Source organism: Camarhynchus parvulus, chromosome 1 (genome assembly GCF_901933205.1).
Source record: "Camarhynchus parvulus chromosome 1, STF_HiC, whole genome shotgun sequence".
Classification (NCBI taxonomy): domain Eukaryota; kingdom Metazoa; phylum Chordata; class Aves; order Passeriformes; family Thraupidae; genus Camarhynchus; species Camarhynchus parvulus.
The window spans coordinates 16,372,154-16,388,171 of record NC_044571.1 but is presented as its reverse complement, the minus strand read 5'-3'; the positions used below and the strand labels follow the sequence as shown (position 1 = coordinate 16,388,171).

The 16,018-nt window shown below is 38.2% G+C and overlaps 1 protein-coding gene across 6 annotated transcripts in view; it reads right to left on the bottom strand.

Moving 5' to 3' along the window:
• Positions 1-1,396: 1,396 nt before the first annotated feature.
• Positions 1,397-16,018, bottom strand: part of SCML2 (Scm polycomb group protein like 2) — a 72,118-nt gene continuing 57,496 nt past the window's right edge. For 5 of the 6 annotated variants that reach the window (XM_030946529.1, XM_030946566.1, XM_030946537.1 and 2 more), the window contains 5 exons: positions 13,346-13,528; positions 12,219-12,332; positions 6,023-6,304; positions 5,170-5,333; positions 1,397-3,715 (listed from right to left, as the gene is read on the bottom strand). In XM_030946529.1, coding sequence (XP_030802389.1) covers positions 3,590-3,715; positions 5,170-5,333; positions 6,023-6,304; positions 12,219-12,332; positions 13,346-13,528 — 869 coding nt within the window. In that variant the 3' untranslated portion in view covers positions 1,397-3,589. The remainder of the gene's footprint in view (positions 3,716-5,169; positions 5,334-6,022; positions 6,305-12,218; positions 12,333-13,345; positions 13,529-16,018) is intronic. The other variant, XM_030946555.1, reaches the window with a different exon arrangement.

Sequence of the window (16,018 nt, the reverse complement as noted above, 5' to 3'; positions counted from 1 at the left end):
TGGAAAAGACTGAATTACTGAATACCAGCTTTGCCTCAGTGTACCCGTATTTCAATTCTCTGAATTTCAGCTTAAATTAAAGGACAGACAAGCACAAAGAAACTTTTATCTGATCAGGTTAAAAGTTCAAGATTTTAGTCATCCCCACCCAGGGCTCATTTTTCCTCTACAAAAATACTGGAGATACTCAAATTCAGAATTTTTGTATCATGTTCAGGGCTTACATAATCACATCCACAGACTCACATAAAACTGTCAGAGCTACAGAGATGGTTAACACCACTTTTTGCAAATTATATCCCTTACTGCAGAGGAAGAGTTCGTCCAATATAATGAGTAATAAGATGAACATCTTTGTGCCTGTGTCTACCACCTGAAATAAAAAATGGTATGTCTTTATCCAAAGCAACAAAAAAGGGGAAGATGCTCCATCCTTCAAGCCAACATTGGTAACATGATATTGCTGTCTTTCACTGTCATTCCTACATATGTGTGAAAAAGTCTTACAATATGTATACTGCCACACCCTACCCTCCAGCTTTCTTCAATTCCACTGTTGCATATGTGTTCTGCAAAAATAATTTTTAGAGCTGCTAGTCCTCCCAGGCAGCAGTATTTTAATTTCCAATAGTCCCACAATGCACTGAGGAGTTATGGCCCTGTCTTCTAAGATGACCAAAAGTTACAGAAGCAGATAAACAGATGAACCCATGTTGATAGAAAAGCAACTTGGAGAAACAAAGAGACTAAATCATATTGTCTTGTATATCAAATAAACACCAAAAAGATACTAAGTATGTTCTGAGAGAGATCAGATGCCAAATGCCTCTGGACTACTGGTACTGCCAAACTTCCAATTTCCATCAACTGCCAGTGACAGTTGTGAGGTTACCATTAACGCAATCCAAGTTCCTTCTCAGGCACTGACTGATTGCTGATAACAGTCACTGGAACAAGAGACTTCTGTATCACAGAAATAAGAAAGCTTGAAGTCTACAAAGTTCACACTTACTGCCATTAACCACTTTGATTTAAAATACTTCATATCTTTATCTGAACACAGCACAAACAGTTTTTATCAGCCTCTTTCCCTCAGTGGTTGTATGAGAATTCTATAAGCTTTAAGTTGCAAAATGAGATATACAAAACAAAATAGTTGAATAACTAGATAAGTTCTTACTTTGAAAGCATAGAACAACCCAAATTCAAACATTAATTGCTTCAGATGAGCAAGGTTGGAATGATCTTACCCTTTTCATTAAAACCTCCTCATATCAGATGTTTCCATGAACTGTCAAGAATAGCCAAATGCCAGATCAGACAGCCTCCCCTGCCTGCATAGAAAACATTCACCCATCCACACGACATCAAACAGAACAGACAGTTACAACAAGGAACAAACTATTTTATTTTTCTTGCTAGATAAGAACATCCCACTGAAAATTAAGAATAAAAAATATATTCTCTGAATGCTTGAAACTCACGCAACAGCACACGGAGAAATTCTGGTACAGCAACATCACAGTTATCTTTGTGCACATGGGTACACAGAAAGCCTTGAACAAATATTTATACCCATAATAGTGCCATATACAAAAAACCAAACAGAAAATTCAAACATCTTTGTTCTTCTTATGCCAAAGGCAATGTAAAAAATGAAAACTGTTTTCAGTCAATTACTTCCACTTAAATTGTACGGGATCTTTTTATGCTGAAGAAGCCAAATTCAGCATAATAAAGCACAGAAGTAGTAGCATACAATTATATATATGTATAAACAATATACTGAACACGTGGGGCATGATGTTTTCATTAATATATAATTCTTGGTGTAACCATATGAAAGTGAAGCCAGAATTTTTCTAACACCAAGAGAAAACACTGTTTCTTCAATCAATGCTCTGACGTTTTCTTACTATTAAGAGCACGCCTGTATTGTATCATCTAAGCATACATGCACCACAAAAGATATGCAAAACAAATCGATACAGATAAACTTTAGTGTCAAATGTCTAATGATGTAATAACAAAAACAATTCTCAGGACCCAAATGACTTTCTGAATTGAAATTGCATTGCAGTCACTTAAAATAACAAAATACTTGGACTTGTGAGTCACAAAATTCACTGTTTTCTAGCAGTACCTCTGCTGAAATCTGATGAGTATCAGTCTATGGGTAAAGAAAGTCATCTTCAAAAAAGGAATTTGTAAAAAATACATTTATACTATATGCTTTCATATAAAAAGGCATTAAGAAATATAATAAATCCTACCATTTTAGGACTACACCTTCCCTAACAAACAGTTTTATCACTTGACTATTACATACAGTACATTCAGTTTCCTAAACAGAAAGTATATTTTCTTGTCCCTGATGTATTTTACAACTGGCAGTGACAACAAAGTGTTTTATTATCACCACTCATTCTTGCAGCTTATACAAACAGCACCAATTTTACCCAAAAAAGGTTAATCAGTTACATAGTAGCACTTCCTCACAGGAAATATAAACCCAAAACATTGGAACCAAATGTGTCTTTCCAAATATATATCAGAATATATGGCTCAGAGTTAAGGGATGAATAACCAGGAGTATTGCATAGTTCAGGGATCTTGCCTGTATGAATGAAAACACCTTTTGATTGTTTGTCACCTTCTGACTCCAAGAACAAATTAAACAGGTGCTAATGAAAGTAATACACAACTAAATTTACTGGTAAAAAACCCCAAGAAATTGTACAGTTCTCTCTGGCACAGTGCAAAGTACACATTAAAAAACTGAAAATATATGTACAGTGTGTATGTATATTTTTATATAGTATGTATTTCCCTGACACATACACGTGTACATATAAAAAGCATGAACACATTCATGCCAAACTTAGCAAAAAGATGGAATGTTTAATATGTGGATGCATTGTTCCAGTGAAATCAGTCTGTCTCAGAAATGGCTGTTTATACAGCCAATATGACCTTCCATGAAACAGAAATATTTACTGCCTGCCTAAACTGACAATATATGATACATTTGTCCTCATAACTTCCCAAAGGACTGATAATCACACTTTATAAAAGCTTATACTTGTATTAAGCCCTCTCTTCCATTACCCTTCCTCTCTTCTGAAAGACCAGAATATTCACTACAGAGATGAAATCTTCTATTTTAAGATTTTCTTGCAATATAAAAGTTTACAGCCACCCCTGTAAAAAATATTAACACCTGATGCTGGTTTAATTTATTATCTCCCTTTGGGATTCAGCTGTTTTGGTTCTGGATATGAACACATTGGCTGAAGCCTGTAACACAGAACACACTTTTCAGGATTCGGAGAGCATTGTTACCAGATCTGCCCACACCCGGTATGATCAATTGTCCCTCCCTGCCAACTTTCTGTGAAAGAGTTTGCAAAAATACTAGAATGTAATACAAATCCCTCCCCCCCTTTTATCCTGAATGTCTCTTTTACAATTCGAGGCCACTTCCAAAAAATAAAGGTTTCTATCAGCAAAAGCATTTCAAATGAAGGCGATGGCTGTGGACCTGAGAGCTTGGTGTGACTCCAACTCACGTTTGTGGGATCCCCACTGGCTAGAACTTTCCTTGTTTAAGTCGTTCAATGTGGTAGCACAACTTTAGGGCAGGCCCCAGCTTCAGTCCCATATATTTCATTATCATATCACTCCTCAGTAAGAGTAGTGCTTTCCCATCAATTTCCTGCAGAAGGAAGAGAATAAACACAACAGACAACTACTTTAACAAGCTGCACGGGAAAACGGGAAAGTACATTACAGGTGTTTATACTGTAGTAAAAATATATCTACTATATATAAAACAGCACCTGTAAGTTTGAATTTACAGATGACCACTGAAATTTAATTAGTATTTTTTAATGTGTGATTAAGTATTTGAGATGTTAAAGAAAGAAAATAATAGTAAATAAAAGAAACTGACCAAACAGCCCTCAGAATTAGGGTTTCCCACCAGGAAAAAAAGTGAATGGGTCAAGGGAAAAAATAAAAAGAGGCTGCAAAGGAAGGTCTGTGCAGTTAGAGATTAAATGATCCAAACACTGAGGCCTTGCACTGAACCTTGAAAACAGCTGTGGGAGGATTTTGGCATACGTGTGCAAATGGTCACATGGAGGAAAGGGCTAGAGACCATCTAAATATGGGAAATTAGACAGATCTATTTCCATGTTGAACCAAAGAGATTGTCAAGATCAAGACCAAGGACAACCTAGTCAGATTTCAACTGTCTGACTGAGAAGCTGCTGAAATATGACAGTCCTAAGCTCTTAGTATCATTACATACCACAGACAGGCAATTAGTTCCATAAAGCACCATAAAGAGAAACACTCTGTCTTGCTTTTTTAAACATAAACCTGACAAAACAAGTGACATTTACCGTTGTTATACAACTAAGAATAAAATATAAGACAGGAATCTACATCAGAAGTTATTCTGATTTTTCCTTCCAATCCACCTTACTCAGAGATTAAACTGTTAGGAGGAGCTGGAGCAGAACATAGATGAAATACTACTAAAGAGAAAGCCAATCTCTTTTTGGAGGGCCATATATGCAATAAAATAAGAAAGCAGCTCTTTACTGAGCAGCCTACCATTGAAAGGCACAGCAAGAAGAAATAGGGGAGACCAAACCTACCACAAACTGGTAACAGTTTCTGTCTCTAAAGATAACATCTAGTCAGACCTGTGAAACCCTTGTTTTCTCAAACAGATTAATTAAATATTTCAGTTCTGTGAATTTTAGTATCAATGACCAAGTGCCTAGCTAACAATGGATAACATAATCTCTGCTCTAGAAGATTAAGTCTCCAAAACAGGGGGACCGAATGCCACACACAGTGCATGAGAATGCCATCGTCTCTAGAGGCACAATGGATGTTGGCCATTAGAACTTGGGCACTGCCAGGTTGACATTATTCCACATACACTGAAAAGAGGTGGCTATTTATGTTAGCCTAGCAAGACTGAAAGACAGAAAAAATTTACTGCAGGAGGGGTTTCAGGTAGAAAAATAATTTTCCACCTCTCTCTAATATATCAAGAAAGTCTACTCCACCTCCACCAGCAAACAGACATGAAAGTTGTATTTTAAGAGATTAACATGATACAATCTACTAGAACAGAATGGACAAGCATCATACATGTCTCCTGAAGAGTTCTGCATGTGGAGCCAGTGCCCGTGGATCAGCTTCTTTCACAAAACGCACTACTTCCTCTATTGACCAAGTAGATGGATCCTTATTCAATATTCTTGAAGGTTCCCTTTTTAGTGAATTCAAATCCGGTCCAGTTGTGGAACTTGCAGCTTTTAATACAGAAATATTGTGAAAGGAAGAAGCATCACTAGTTTGTACAGGGATAACACATTTCACGTAAGACACTTTAATATTACCTTATGGCATTTATTATGCATTGTTTGCAATATATTAAAATGAAAAGAAGCTTTATTTTCCTTCTAATAATACTGAACTGTTCCTTTTATCTTTAAATGACTTCTGTAACTGCAAATATTTACAGCAGCACAAATTAGCACTGTGACATCCCTAGAGGGATTAGTTCTACTTGTACTTGGCTCCTGGGTCCCAAGATGCTATTAACTGGGAATGAGGCAAAGGCAAGTGAAGCTGTGCAGACAGAGGGAGAGACAGTAGGAAACCCTATCCCTGTATTTCAGCAACATGGCAATATTTGATAAGATGCTCAGGAAGTGAGCTGCTTATAGGTATCCCTGTCTGCTCTGGCTTGCTGCAGGGTCCATCACAACAGCAAGAAGAAGCTGCAGCAGCAAAGACCTTTCCTGGCTTGCACTACACTATTAGTACTAAAAGGCTTAAGTTCTATATTTGCAGTTACGTTAGCAAGCCTGACGTGCTTGGCAACAGCACATTTCACTCCCTATGCAAGCTCTCCAATGGCAAAGAACTTCTTTATTCATAACTTTGCCTGTTAATTGAAGCAGTTGCATATTCTGGAAGGTTTTGTGTAACAGCATACCTTCAATCCGCCGCTGTATCCTATTCCTGCTGACTTCATAGTAACCACTGCTCCCAGCCGAGCTCAGGGACAGCCTGCGCAGGACTGGGGCTGAATTTGAGGTAGCAGTTGCTGGCTGATGGGAGTTTCTGTAATATGCAGCATTTCCTGAAGGGCGGTACTCCGTGGAATTCCGACAGGCTGGGTTTGATGGATTTACAGAATTAAGTGCAGAATCCATAGAATCCTCAGAAAATCGGTGTTCTTTGGAAGTGCTGTTTTCCTCTATAGGCAGTGTTTCTGCTACACAAAAAGCAAGCACCAATATGTTCAAAGTGATGGACATTACACCTTTGTTACTTAAGGTCTATCTATGGTCTCTTGAAGGTACTGATAGATTGTAATCCTGTTAACAAATTTCTTGTGAGACAATCACTGAGACTGAATGTTTGTCCCTTTTCCTCAACTAACCATTGGGCTCTTATTGTATTTTCAAACATTATTTTTGTAGCAAAAGATTTAATACATCAAGTTTGAGACATTTTTCCATTAATCATTTCAGTTGTACTTACTGAAAGCTCTGAGCAGGGAAATTACAGAGGAATTTTTTTTTATAAAATTATCTGCTGTAAATATTGATACATCAAATAATTTTAGTCAAGAATTTTCATTGCTTTTTAAACATATAATTAAAAAGCCAACCATTATTATTATGTAGCATTTATTTTGCAAGACATTATTGATGCAAAAAACTCCCTCATGTTAACTAAGTTCTAAACAGCAGAGGGAGTTACCAACTTCATAAAGAAAATAAATGGACAATTAATATCTATGGACCCCACAGGTTCAGACAGAGGTGCCATTATTAAAAAGGGAAGAGGTTACAGACAAAGCCACAGAAGGCTGTGAGTGCCTGGTATGGCACACTAATGTAACATGTTTTGACCACAAAACATCTTTATCCGCTTTATCTTCACATAGTTCTTTGCATAGGGCAGGGTTTCAAGGTCTCTAACTGCAGGCTCTGGAAAGCTAAAGATACAGGTAAATTACTGAACCCACGGAGCAAGTAAAAAAACCCTGAAGTCTCAGGGGGAGAGTATAAAAATATTCTAGTTCTTATGTCTTTTCAGCAAATTTATACTCTACAAAAGAAAAACAAGATCCACTCAGAAGACCTGTGAACTTTTTAAAGTCTGTCAATACTGATTCTAAGCCACTTGAATGTAGTTCAGCATGTCCCTTTCCCTGGGCCATGAGACAGGAGCCAGGTTTGCTTGATTACTGAAAATTCCACTCCCATTCAGCCCAATGTTTGAGAGAAGCATGCTGCAGGAGGAAAAAAAACCCAAATCAACAGGAACACCACTCCATTCTCTAGCAATCATAGATATTCTCCTCTGTTTGCATCAGACCAGTATCTAGCACAAGAAAGAACTTGGAAGCATGATGTACAAATCTGTATAAAACAAATGCTGCTTTGGCAGCAGAGTTAAGAGCTGGAAAAATATAGCTAACAGGTTCACAGAAGTGTAAGCCCCACACTACCATCTTGAAAATAACTCTACTGAAGTTATAAAACATATGCTAGTGAGGCAGCATATTCTTTGGAATAAGAACTGGTATGTTCTGCAAAACAAGTTCCTGAAATAAGCTTTTTTTACTACTCTTCTTATATGAAAACTTTCAAGAATTTATTGGGCAAATACCCAATTTAAACCAAAGGAAGAGTATTTTCCTAAAAAACCCAGTGACCTTCTCAAGCATGCTTTTAACTTGCTTGAGGTTCCCTTCTGCAGCTCTTGCTTGAGGTTCTTCTCTCAGGTTCTCTTTCTCAATCCTGTTTAAAGTGTAGTACAGTGAAGAACTGTTATGAGTATTTTGACCTTCAAACAGCATAACCCTGAAAGGGAGTTAAAGGCTCTCAGAGAGCCAGCTCCCTGCTTAGTGAATTCAGTAAGGCAAGACCATAGAATCACAGAATGGAACCACAGAATTATTTTGGCTGGAAAAAGCCACAATGACCATTGTTAACCCAGTACCACTGTGTTCACCACTGAACCATATCTACATGTCTTTTAAATACTCCCAGGGATGGTGACTCAACCCTGGGCAGACTGTTCCAATGCTTGACAAGACTTTAGTGAAGAAACTTTTCCTAATACCCAATTTGAACTTCTTCATGTGCAACTTGAGGCCATTTCCTCTTGTCCTATCGCTTGGGAGAAGTGTTAGTTGGGAAAAGATATGAATTCTCACCTCCCAATAACCTTCTTTCACATAACTGTAGAGCACAGTAAGGTGAAAGGAGGTGAGCACTTCCACCAGCTCCTTCAGTACTCCTGGGCAGGTTCTATATGGTCCTAGAGACTTGTGCACATTGATAGTCATGGAATAAAGAAGCTTTTATGGATACAAGTTCTTCTCTTTCATACAAATAACTTTCAAAATAACTGCTGCAAAACTTTCTAGTTTGTCAGACCCGAATCACAGAAAAAGCAAAGAAGCTACTGAATTTGTTTGAAGAAAACAAACAAGAAAATAAAAGCCTTTCTATTTCTCAGAAGTACATACAGCAACTTACCAAGATTAAAAACAAAAGGTATCATTCCACAGAATTTCAGAGACACTTTAAAAGATGAAGTAAATGATACACACTACAAAATTAAAATGTAGCCAACCAAGGGAAAATTAGAGATGTAGAGAATGAAATCACATCTCAGTCCAAGGCTGAAAGGCAGAGCTGATACCTTAAATTGTTACAGCAAAGCTCTATGAAGGAGCATAAGGTTTAACTGATTGAACCTGTACATTCAGATTTCAGAAGTCTTGAAAGGTAGGATGGAACAATGGAGACAACACTCCCCAGCAGAGAGTTTCAACTGGAGTATTATAGCATGTACCAACTCCATGTAACATAACAAGGAAAAAGATTTTTAAAGTTTTTATGGTAAACTAGCAGGAATCTGGTAGCAGGTTGGGGGTTTTTTGTTTTTTAATAATTGGTTTACATTAAGTTTGTCGAGATTTCTGTAGGAAAAAATGTTAAAAATTTACTGTATTGCAAAAGAACTTAATTGTATTCATTCCAGTTATATCCCAGGTTTCTCTCTGATGTTAAATATCCTGAAGGAAATACTAGGTTTGGGAAAGATCAACTCTGCTTTTTTTCCTCCAAGATATCAGCATTTGAATTTATCTTACTGTAAATTCTAAACTCATATACACAAGGTGGAAAAGCTGGTATATTTCCCTCATTTTTTAGGTAAGGCTTTCTGTTCAGTAGCTATAGTATCCAATCCATCCATCCAGCTTCTCTACAAACACATTGCAGCGAAACTGGCATCTAGGAAATGGAGCATTGCAATCCATGGAGTGACTCAGTTCGCCCACCTCGGCATTTTGAGCAGCTGTGAATAACAGGGGTATGGAAGGAGATGGGAGGTTCCACTGCAGAATGCCTGACCTCTGGGCAGATTAATGAAAGGCCAGTTAGAGGCCTTCAGTTTCAAATGCAGGGCTGACAGCAGACTGTTTAGGCACTGAAGCCTTAGCAGGAACTGGATGTTTTGTTTTCTTGAGGCTCTTCTGGGAATTAGAAGCCAGTTGTTCTGTCTCATACATAACAAAATGATGTAATTGGACACAGTAGTAGGAACACTCTGTTTTCAGGGGAAGGGAGTCTGAGTTATTCCCCACTCCCTCCTTCTCTATCTTTCGTAACTTTAAGAAGAAACTGTTAGTGAGCAAGAAAGGCAGCAAAACCTGCAAAGCATATCCCTGAGCAGATCAGAAGGAAAACGAGCTGTTTGAAAGACTTTCCCACAATTACTCCATTTTGCCTTCAAATGATATTTCAAAACAACTATTTTAAGACAACTGTGTCTCAATGGAACCAGAACTTTTTGGGGGCAGATCTTTCTTGTTAACCAACCCATGACTGACCGCTACAAAATTGCCTCCAGATTTTCAGCAGAGGACATTGTCCTAATGGGAAACACACAATGCTAGAGAACACTTTTTGCCTGTTAAAATACACAGAGAACAATTTCAAACCTCTGAAACTATGGAAAAACACTTACTTTAATTACTTCTTATTCAAGTAACTGCATTTTAAAACGAACTAGTGATCTTAAAAAGTATTTTAAAGGGTACCCTGACTCCATCTGTAGAAGATCTGCTAGCAAACAAGGAATAAAAAGCAGAATGTGTACTCATGTTTACTTGAGTAAGATTTCTTACAAGATACTGCAGATCTACTTAAACATTTCTTTTGCTCCAAATGAAACAACTTCATTTGAGCATTATTAAGTGCTCCACACTTATTATGTTAGTACCAGAAATATAACTTACATATATAATGTATCTCTGGAATTAAACCAGAACTTCTTTTGTGAAGACATGGGAGTCAATAATCAATGCAGAACTTTGTATAATAACAGTTACAGGAAATATAAAGATGTGACTATTTTATATATATACAAAACAATAAGACATATAATTTTAAATAAGTTATCATTTGAAAAAAATTAATTTTACATCCTTTTCTGCTTTAACTTTAGTCTTATGGCTTTTTAATATGCACAGAAGAGATATCCTGCCTCCACTCATGGCAACAGATACAAAATCATTTCAAGGTCACAAACAAAAAAAAAAGAAAAAAAGGAGGAAAAAATTACTAATCTCCATTATACTTCAAAAAAGCCCTTGGAAATGATGTGCAAGTATCTTGCTGCAAGAGAAAGTATTTATCAGATGGGATAAGTCAGTATCATCAACTTAGCATGTCTTAACCAGTTAAATAGCAAATACTCAACCATTCTGCTGTGTCTCTCTCACTGACATTTAAACCTAGATGCTTTACTTCACATCTGAGGCAGACTTAAGACTAGACATGTGTTCAGTTACTGCAGCTGAGCTGCAGCACAGGAAGAAGTGTTATTTCATCTGTGATCTACACCAGCCTAAGAGTGAGCTGTCACAGGGGGGGCTTCCACTCAATCCTTCCCTGTGCTCATCCAAGTTCACAGAGAGTCACTCCAGGGAAGTAAAACAAGACTTCACCAGTGTTGGTGAAGATGGAACAGGGAAGCCCTATAAATATGATTGCTTGGCAAAAGATTTTGAGAATATAGAAACTATAAGCAAGATTGAAATGAAGGCAACCTTTGAGATCTCCTAGCTAATGAACAACAGGAAAACAATGGTGCGGCTGAGCAGGTAATCCCCTTCTTGATGAAACAATACCCTCTCCAAGCAAGCAGGTCCAAGGGTCAGAAGCAGACCCTGCCTGCTCAGTAGGAGAGGTCTAAAGAGTAGTTTTTAGGGTTTAAAGTGTAACACAGTATGGTAATGTAGTGATTCCTATAGGCTGTATGTGAATGCTATAAGATTTGTATCTTGTACTACATTGGTTAGTGAGAATCAGAATATTCAACACAGAAGATGATTTAATCTATTGTAACGGGAACTTCTCTCTCTTGCTCTCTTTTTCCTGCTCTTCTTCGCTCTCTCTCTCTTCTCCTCTCGGCCCTGCTCTGAGCTGTGGCTGGCAGCTCCCAGCAGGGCCCTGCACCCACGCCCTTGTAATAAACTCAAGTCCACAACCTAGCCTCAGAGATCTCTCGTCTCCGTCCATCCCAACTGCGCAGGAGACCATCAACCGCTCCTACACACCAGAATGTTTTCTGTGCTTTTGCTCACTGCTTCAGCTCACTACCCAGCCAGGGAAAGGGAGCAGGGGGTGGGCTAGGACTCAGTGCAGGGACAAGGAGGCAAGGAAAGCAGGAGCAGCACAACTTCCACTGGCACCTAGCTAGCCATAAACTCAGCTGAATTGTATCATGTAGCTGCACCCTTACTCACTTAATGAACCCAGCCTGGAGTTAAGAGTTGCTTTCAATTTATCTCCTAACCAATTTCAACGCAATTGGTTTTCTGCTCAGTAGCCCTACATGGAGCAGGAGGCTCCATCTGTCACCTGTGTGCCTGAGCCCCTCCACAGAAAAGGCTGTGGGTTTAGCAGAAGCACTGCTGGAACTTGCAGTAGATCTTCTTTAAGTGCTAAGTGCCAGTGATCAATAATTAACATACTTCCACCCTGACCTGCCAAAGGCTAGAGACAAACCAGATACATATGTTGTACTCAGTCCTTTTTGACTGGAAATACTGAAACCATAAATAATCCTCATATATAATTCTGACATAATGTAATTACCTTCAGATGGATGAGCATCATTTCTGGGAAGCTTAGGGGAAAGAGGAGCAGTGTATGGTGGAGAGTCCTGAGGGTAGCGTTTAGCACTCCTGTTCTCAGGTATTTCTTCTTTGGCTGTGAAGAGGAAAAGCCACTACTTGTTACTCTAGCATAAAGCTGCTCATGGGCTAAGTCCAGAGACAAAAGCAAAGACAGACATCAGCCCTTCACCATGTTAGAGCTCCATTTCTTGTGTAACACAGACTCAGTCACTTCAATACAAAATTTCAAAGCTGAGTAATCTTGACCCTGTCTACCTTCCTGAATAGTTAAAACTAAGAACTTTCATACAATAGATAGAATTATAAACATAATTTCTGCATTGGAAAGAGGAAAAAAAATTCTACAGAGCAGCACCCAGAACACAGACTCAGCTATCAAAGAGCTCTGAGGAGGCTTCATTCCCAATATAAATCCTGTGAAATGACAACAAAGCTATCTCAGCTGTGACTCCTGGCTTCACCTGGGACTTGTAGTACCAGGTCCTACAAAAACCTGTTGGGAGATCTTGGGCAAGTAATTGCATCTCCCCTTCACTCTACATTCCTGGTGCAGCAAAGGTATTTGAACTAGCACAAAATTTCACAGGCAGCCAATTTCACAAGTTTTTCTTCTAGATCACTGGACTGTACATAGTAGAAGGTAAAATTTTTGAGCCACCCCTCAGTAAGGTAAAAAGAGAAAGAAAAGACTTTGGACTTGACTGTTGAACTCCCTTTCAGAGGAAGTGCCTTCTCACAGACAGCAAGCATATTTTGGTAAATTCAGTTTATGAGCCAAACATAAATTTAACAAATGAAATATGAAGTTTTGAGCTTGTCTTTTTAGCAGTATCACAGTAGTAAGGTACATATGTTTTCTGGCTTACCTACAAGGAGGAGTTTGCTGAACAAAATTATTTCTGCACATGTGGTATGACCTATCCATTACTGTCAAAGCACTTCCACACTGGAACCAATTCACTAAGAACTGAAGTGTATAAATTTTAAGCAATTCATGTCACAGAAAAACCAAAAAGTTGCATTTCATAAAGCCCCCACATTTCTCAGAAATATCAGCACTTGAAAATAACAAGTGATTAACAGCACCTGGCTTATTCCTATCGTACTCCATAGGACTGTGGGCACATCCCATGTAAGGGCTGAAGGGCTGGCTACTGAAGAGATTATCACATTGCAGACTGTGGCAGAGCTTCTCCAAGAAGCGTAGGACAAACGATGCACTGTTTACAGAAGGAAGATTGATGGCATGCTTTTCCCCATCAAAGGAAGCTGTGAATAAGAAGATTATGTCAAACACCCCCCAAGCATCATGAAGTATAGTAAAACACCATCATTAACTTAAAGGAGAAGACATCCAGACTTGATTTAAACCATGCAAGACATGAGAGGAGTAAACAGTCATTCTGATAGTTTAAAAAATTTCTATCCAATCATTTCGCCTTCCATGGGATCCATGTCTGTTTAAATTTGTTCTATGGGAACTTATTTTAATAAAATAATTTTGGATTCACACCAGTATAGCAAAACTTACAACTACTCCCTCATCACTGAAACTTTATGTGGAATTCCATCGCTCATAAAGCAGCAAGCTCTCCACCACCTATTTACAGGAGATAGCACAAGGAAGACCCTTTACAATACTTGCTAAAAAAATACCCCACAATCTTCCAAAAAAAAGTCAACGAAGAGCCCAAACACTTATTAAAAAAACAAAAACAAAACAAAACCCAAAAAAAACCTTAAAGAAATGAAACAAACAATTTTAATATATTTTTTCTCAGTTTCTAACTGAATGGAGAATACTTGTGGTAAGGTGCTGGCATCCATTACCACTGACATTCTGACACTCAGAAATTATTTTGCCATTTGCTATTTTATCCCTAGAGAAATCTATCCTGCTGTCAACACTACAGTGGTCAAGCACCCATTTATTTCAACAGGAGTTAGGTGGCAGAGATACCACAGCAGCCACAAATGGATCTGTTGTCTTTTAAACTGAGTGATTACAAAGAGCCTGGACATGTGCCTATGTCTTTTCCTTGTTGATCTCTTTCCTTGCCCTCAGTGTGGTAGCTGAGGATATTTTTCTTTTTTGTGAAAATTAGTAAGGTTTGGAAAAGAATCAATACTCCAGATACATGGATAAATAATTACCATTACATCAGCTGAAACTTTAGTTACTTGTGATTAGGAAGACTTTAGAACAAAGCAGGAACAAACTTGCAGCTTAAGCTTAAGGCTGAAAAGAAGTGGCATAAACACCAGGTTTATGCATCAATTTGTCTTTTTGGTTTTCAGCCTGTCATGCAGCTTTCTGTTGTTAACATAAGTTTCCAAATGATAAGCAGAGCTTTAAAGGATCACATTTTGTTGGTGGCAGATGCTTTAAAAAAAAAAAAAAAAAAGAGCCAGAAATGACAAGAAAGAGCCTTAGAGCCTTTACTCACAGATCTGAATTCAGGAATATTTCCATATTGTGTTACAAAAGAGACAGATAATATACACAAAACCAAGGAAAATGCCTAAGTCTAGCATATTTTAGGTTTCTTTAGGAAATCTGAAGTGTCAATTACTTCACTGTTGATGTAAGGAAGCTTCTGATTAATGTGAGTTAACCAGCCAGCACCAACAACAATGTGCTACCTCTCCCACTTGCTTTCATGACAGACTGACCATTGCAAGTGCTTGAAGTTTAAGAGTCAGTACTACAACGCTGAAGTGTTTCCATGGCCTATTAGGTTTTTTCCAGGCTCCAATGTCCAAATGAAATGCTAATGATTAACAGTCCCACATGTAGCTCAGACACAAGGTCCTCTACATCCTGTTTGGGGAAGGAGTCTCCAAAGGCAAATTTTTTCTTGGAATTTAACCAGGTCTGGAGAGCAAATGGGCTGTGAGACCTACCATAGCTTGACCTCCTGACAAATTAACTGCAAGGTAGTAGTCAACTACAGCAGAAATTTAAAATGTTCTATAATAGCCTTATGGATCTTCCTATACAGCCTTTGGGGAAATGACTTATTCTATACTCCTTAATTTCTCATTTTGAAAAAAAAACATCGAAAAGAACAATGTTACTCAGGAGTTGTCAAGAGAATAAAGCAAGAAACAGCTGAGGTGTTGTGACTGCCCCAGCAAAACATTCCATGAGAAAAATCCACAAATAAACAATCAGTGCAAACACAGCTCCCCCAGACTCTCAACACCTGAGGGCACCCATACAAACTCCAGCCAAGGGCGTGGGATCCAGATTCACAGGCTCAGCTGTCTACTCTGCTTGGGAAAAACATAAGCATCTTACTTCCCAGATAAATGCTAGTGGAAAAAATAAAAAGGAGTACCTCTGAGGTGCCATAACCTCAATTTTAACAATATATAAACAGGAACTGGAGCTTGCATGTGCAACCCCAGCCCTCAGGAGGAAGAGTCATACTCATTGCTTCACCTTCTATTCTTTAAGCATGTTTTACATACCAGGTTCAAGCTGGGAAAAAGGCTGAGAACAAAACAATCAGAGAAATGTGTTTTTCTGATAGTGATGACACTCATCCTAGAGTCAGATTTTAATTGAGAAAATTTATCTGAGCCTCAATCTTTTTCATCCCATCAAACACCATAGTCTCTGTGTTACAAAGAGAAAAAAGGGGCTGACACCACCACCATTAGTGGGCTTGCTAATCAAGCCTTTAATTTCCTTTCTGTTTTATTTGCCTGAATGGAAAGCTTATGCATTAAGCAAAAATAAAATACTTTGTGCTT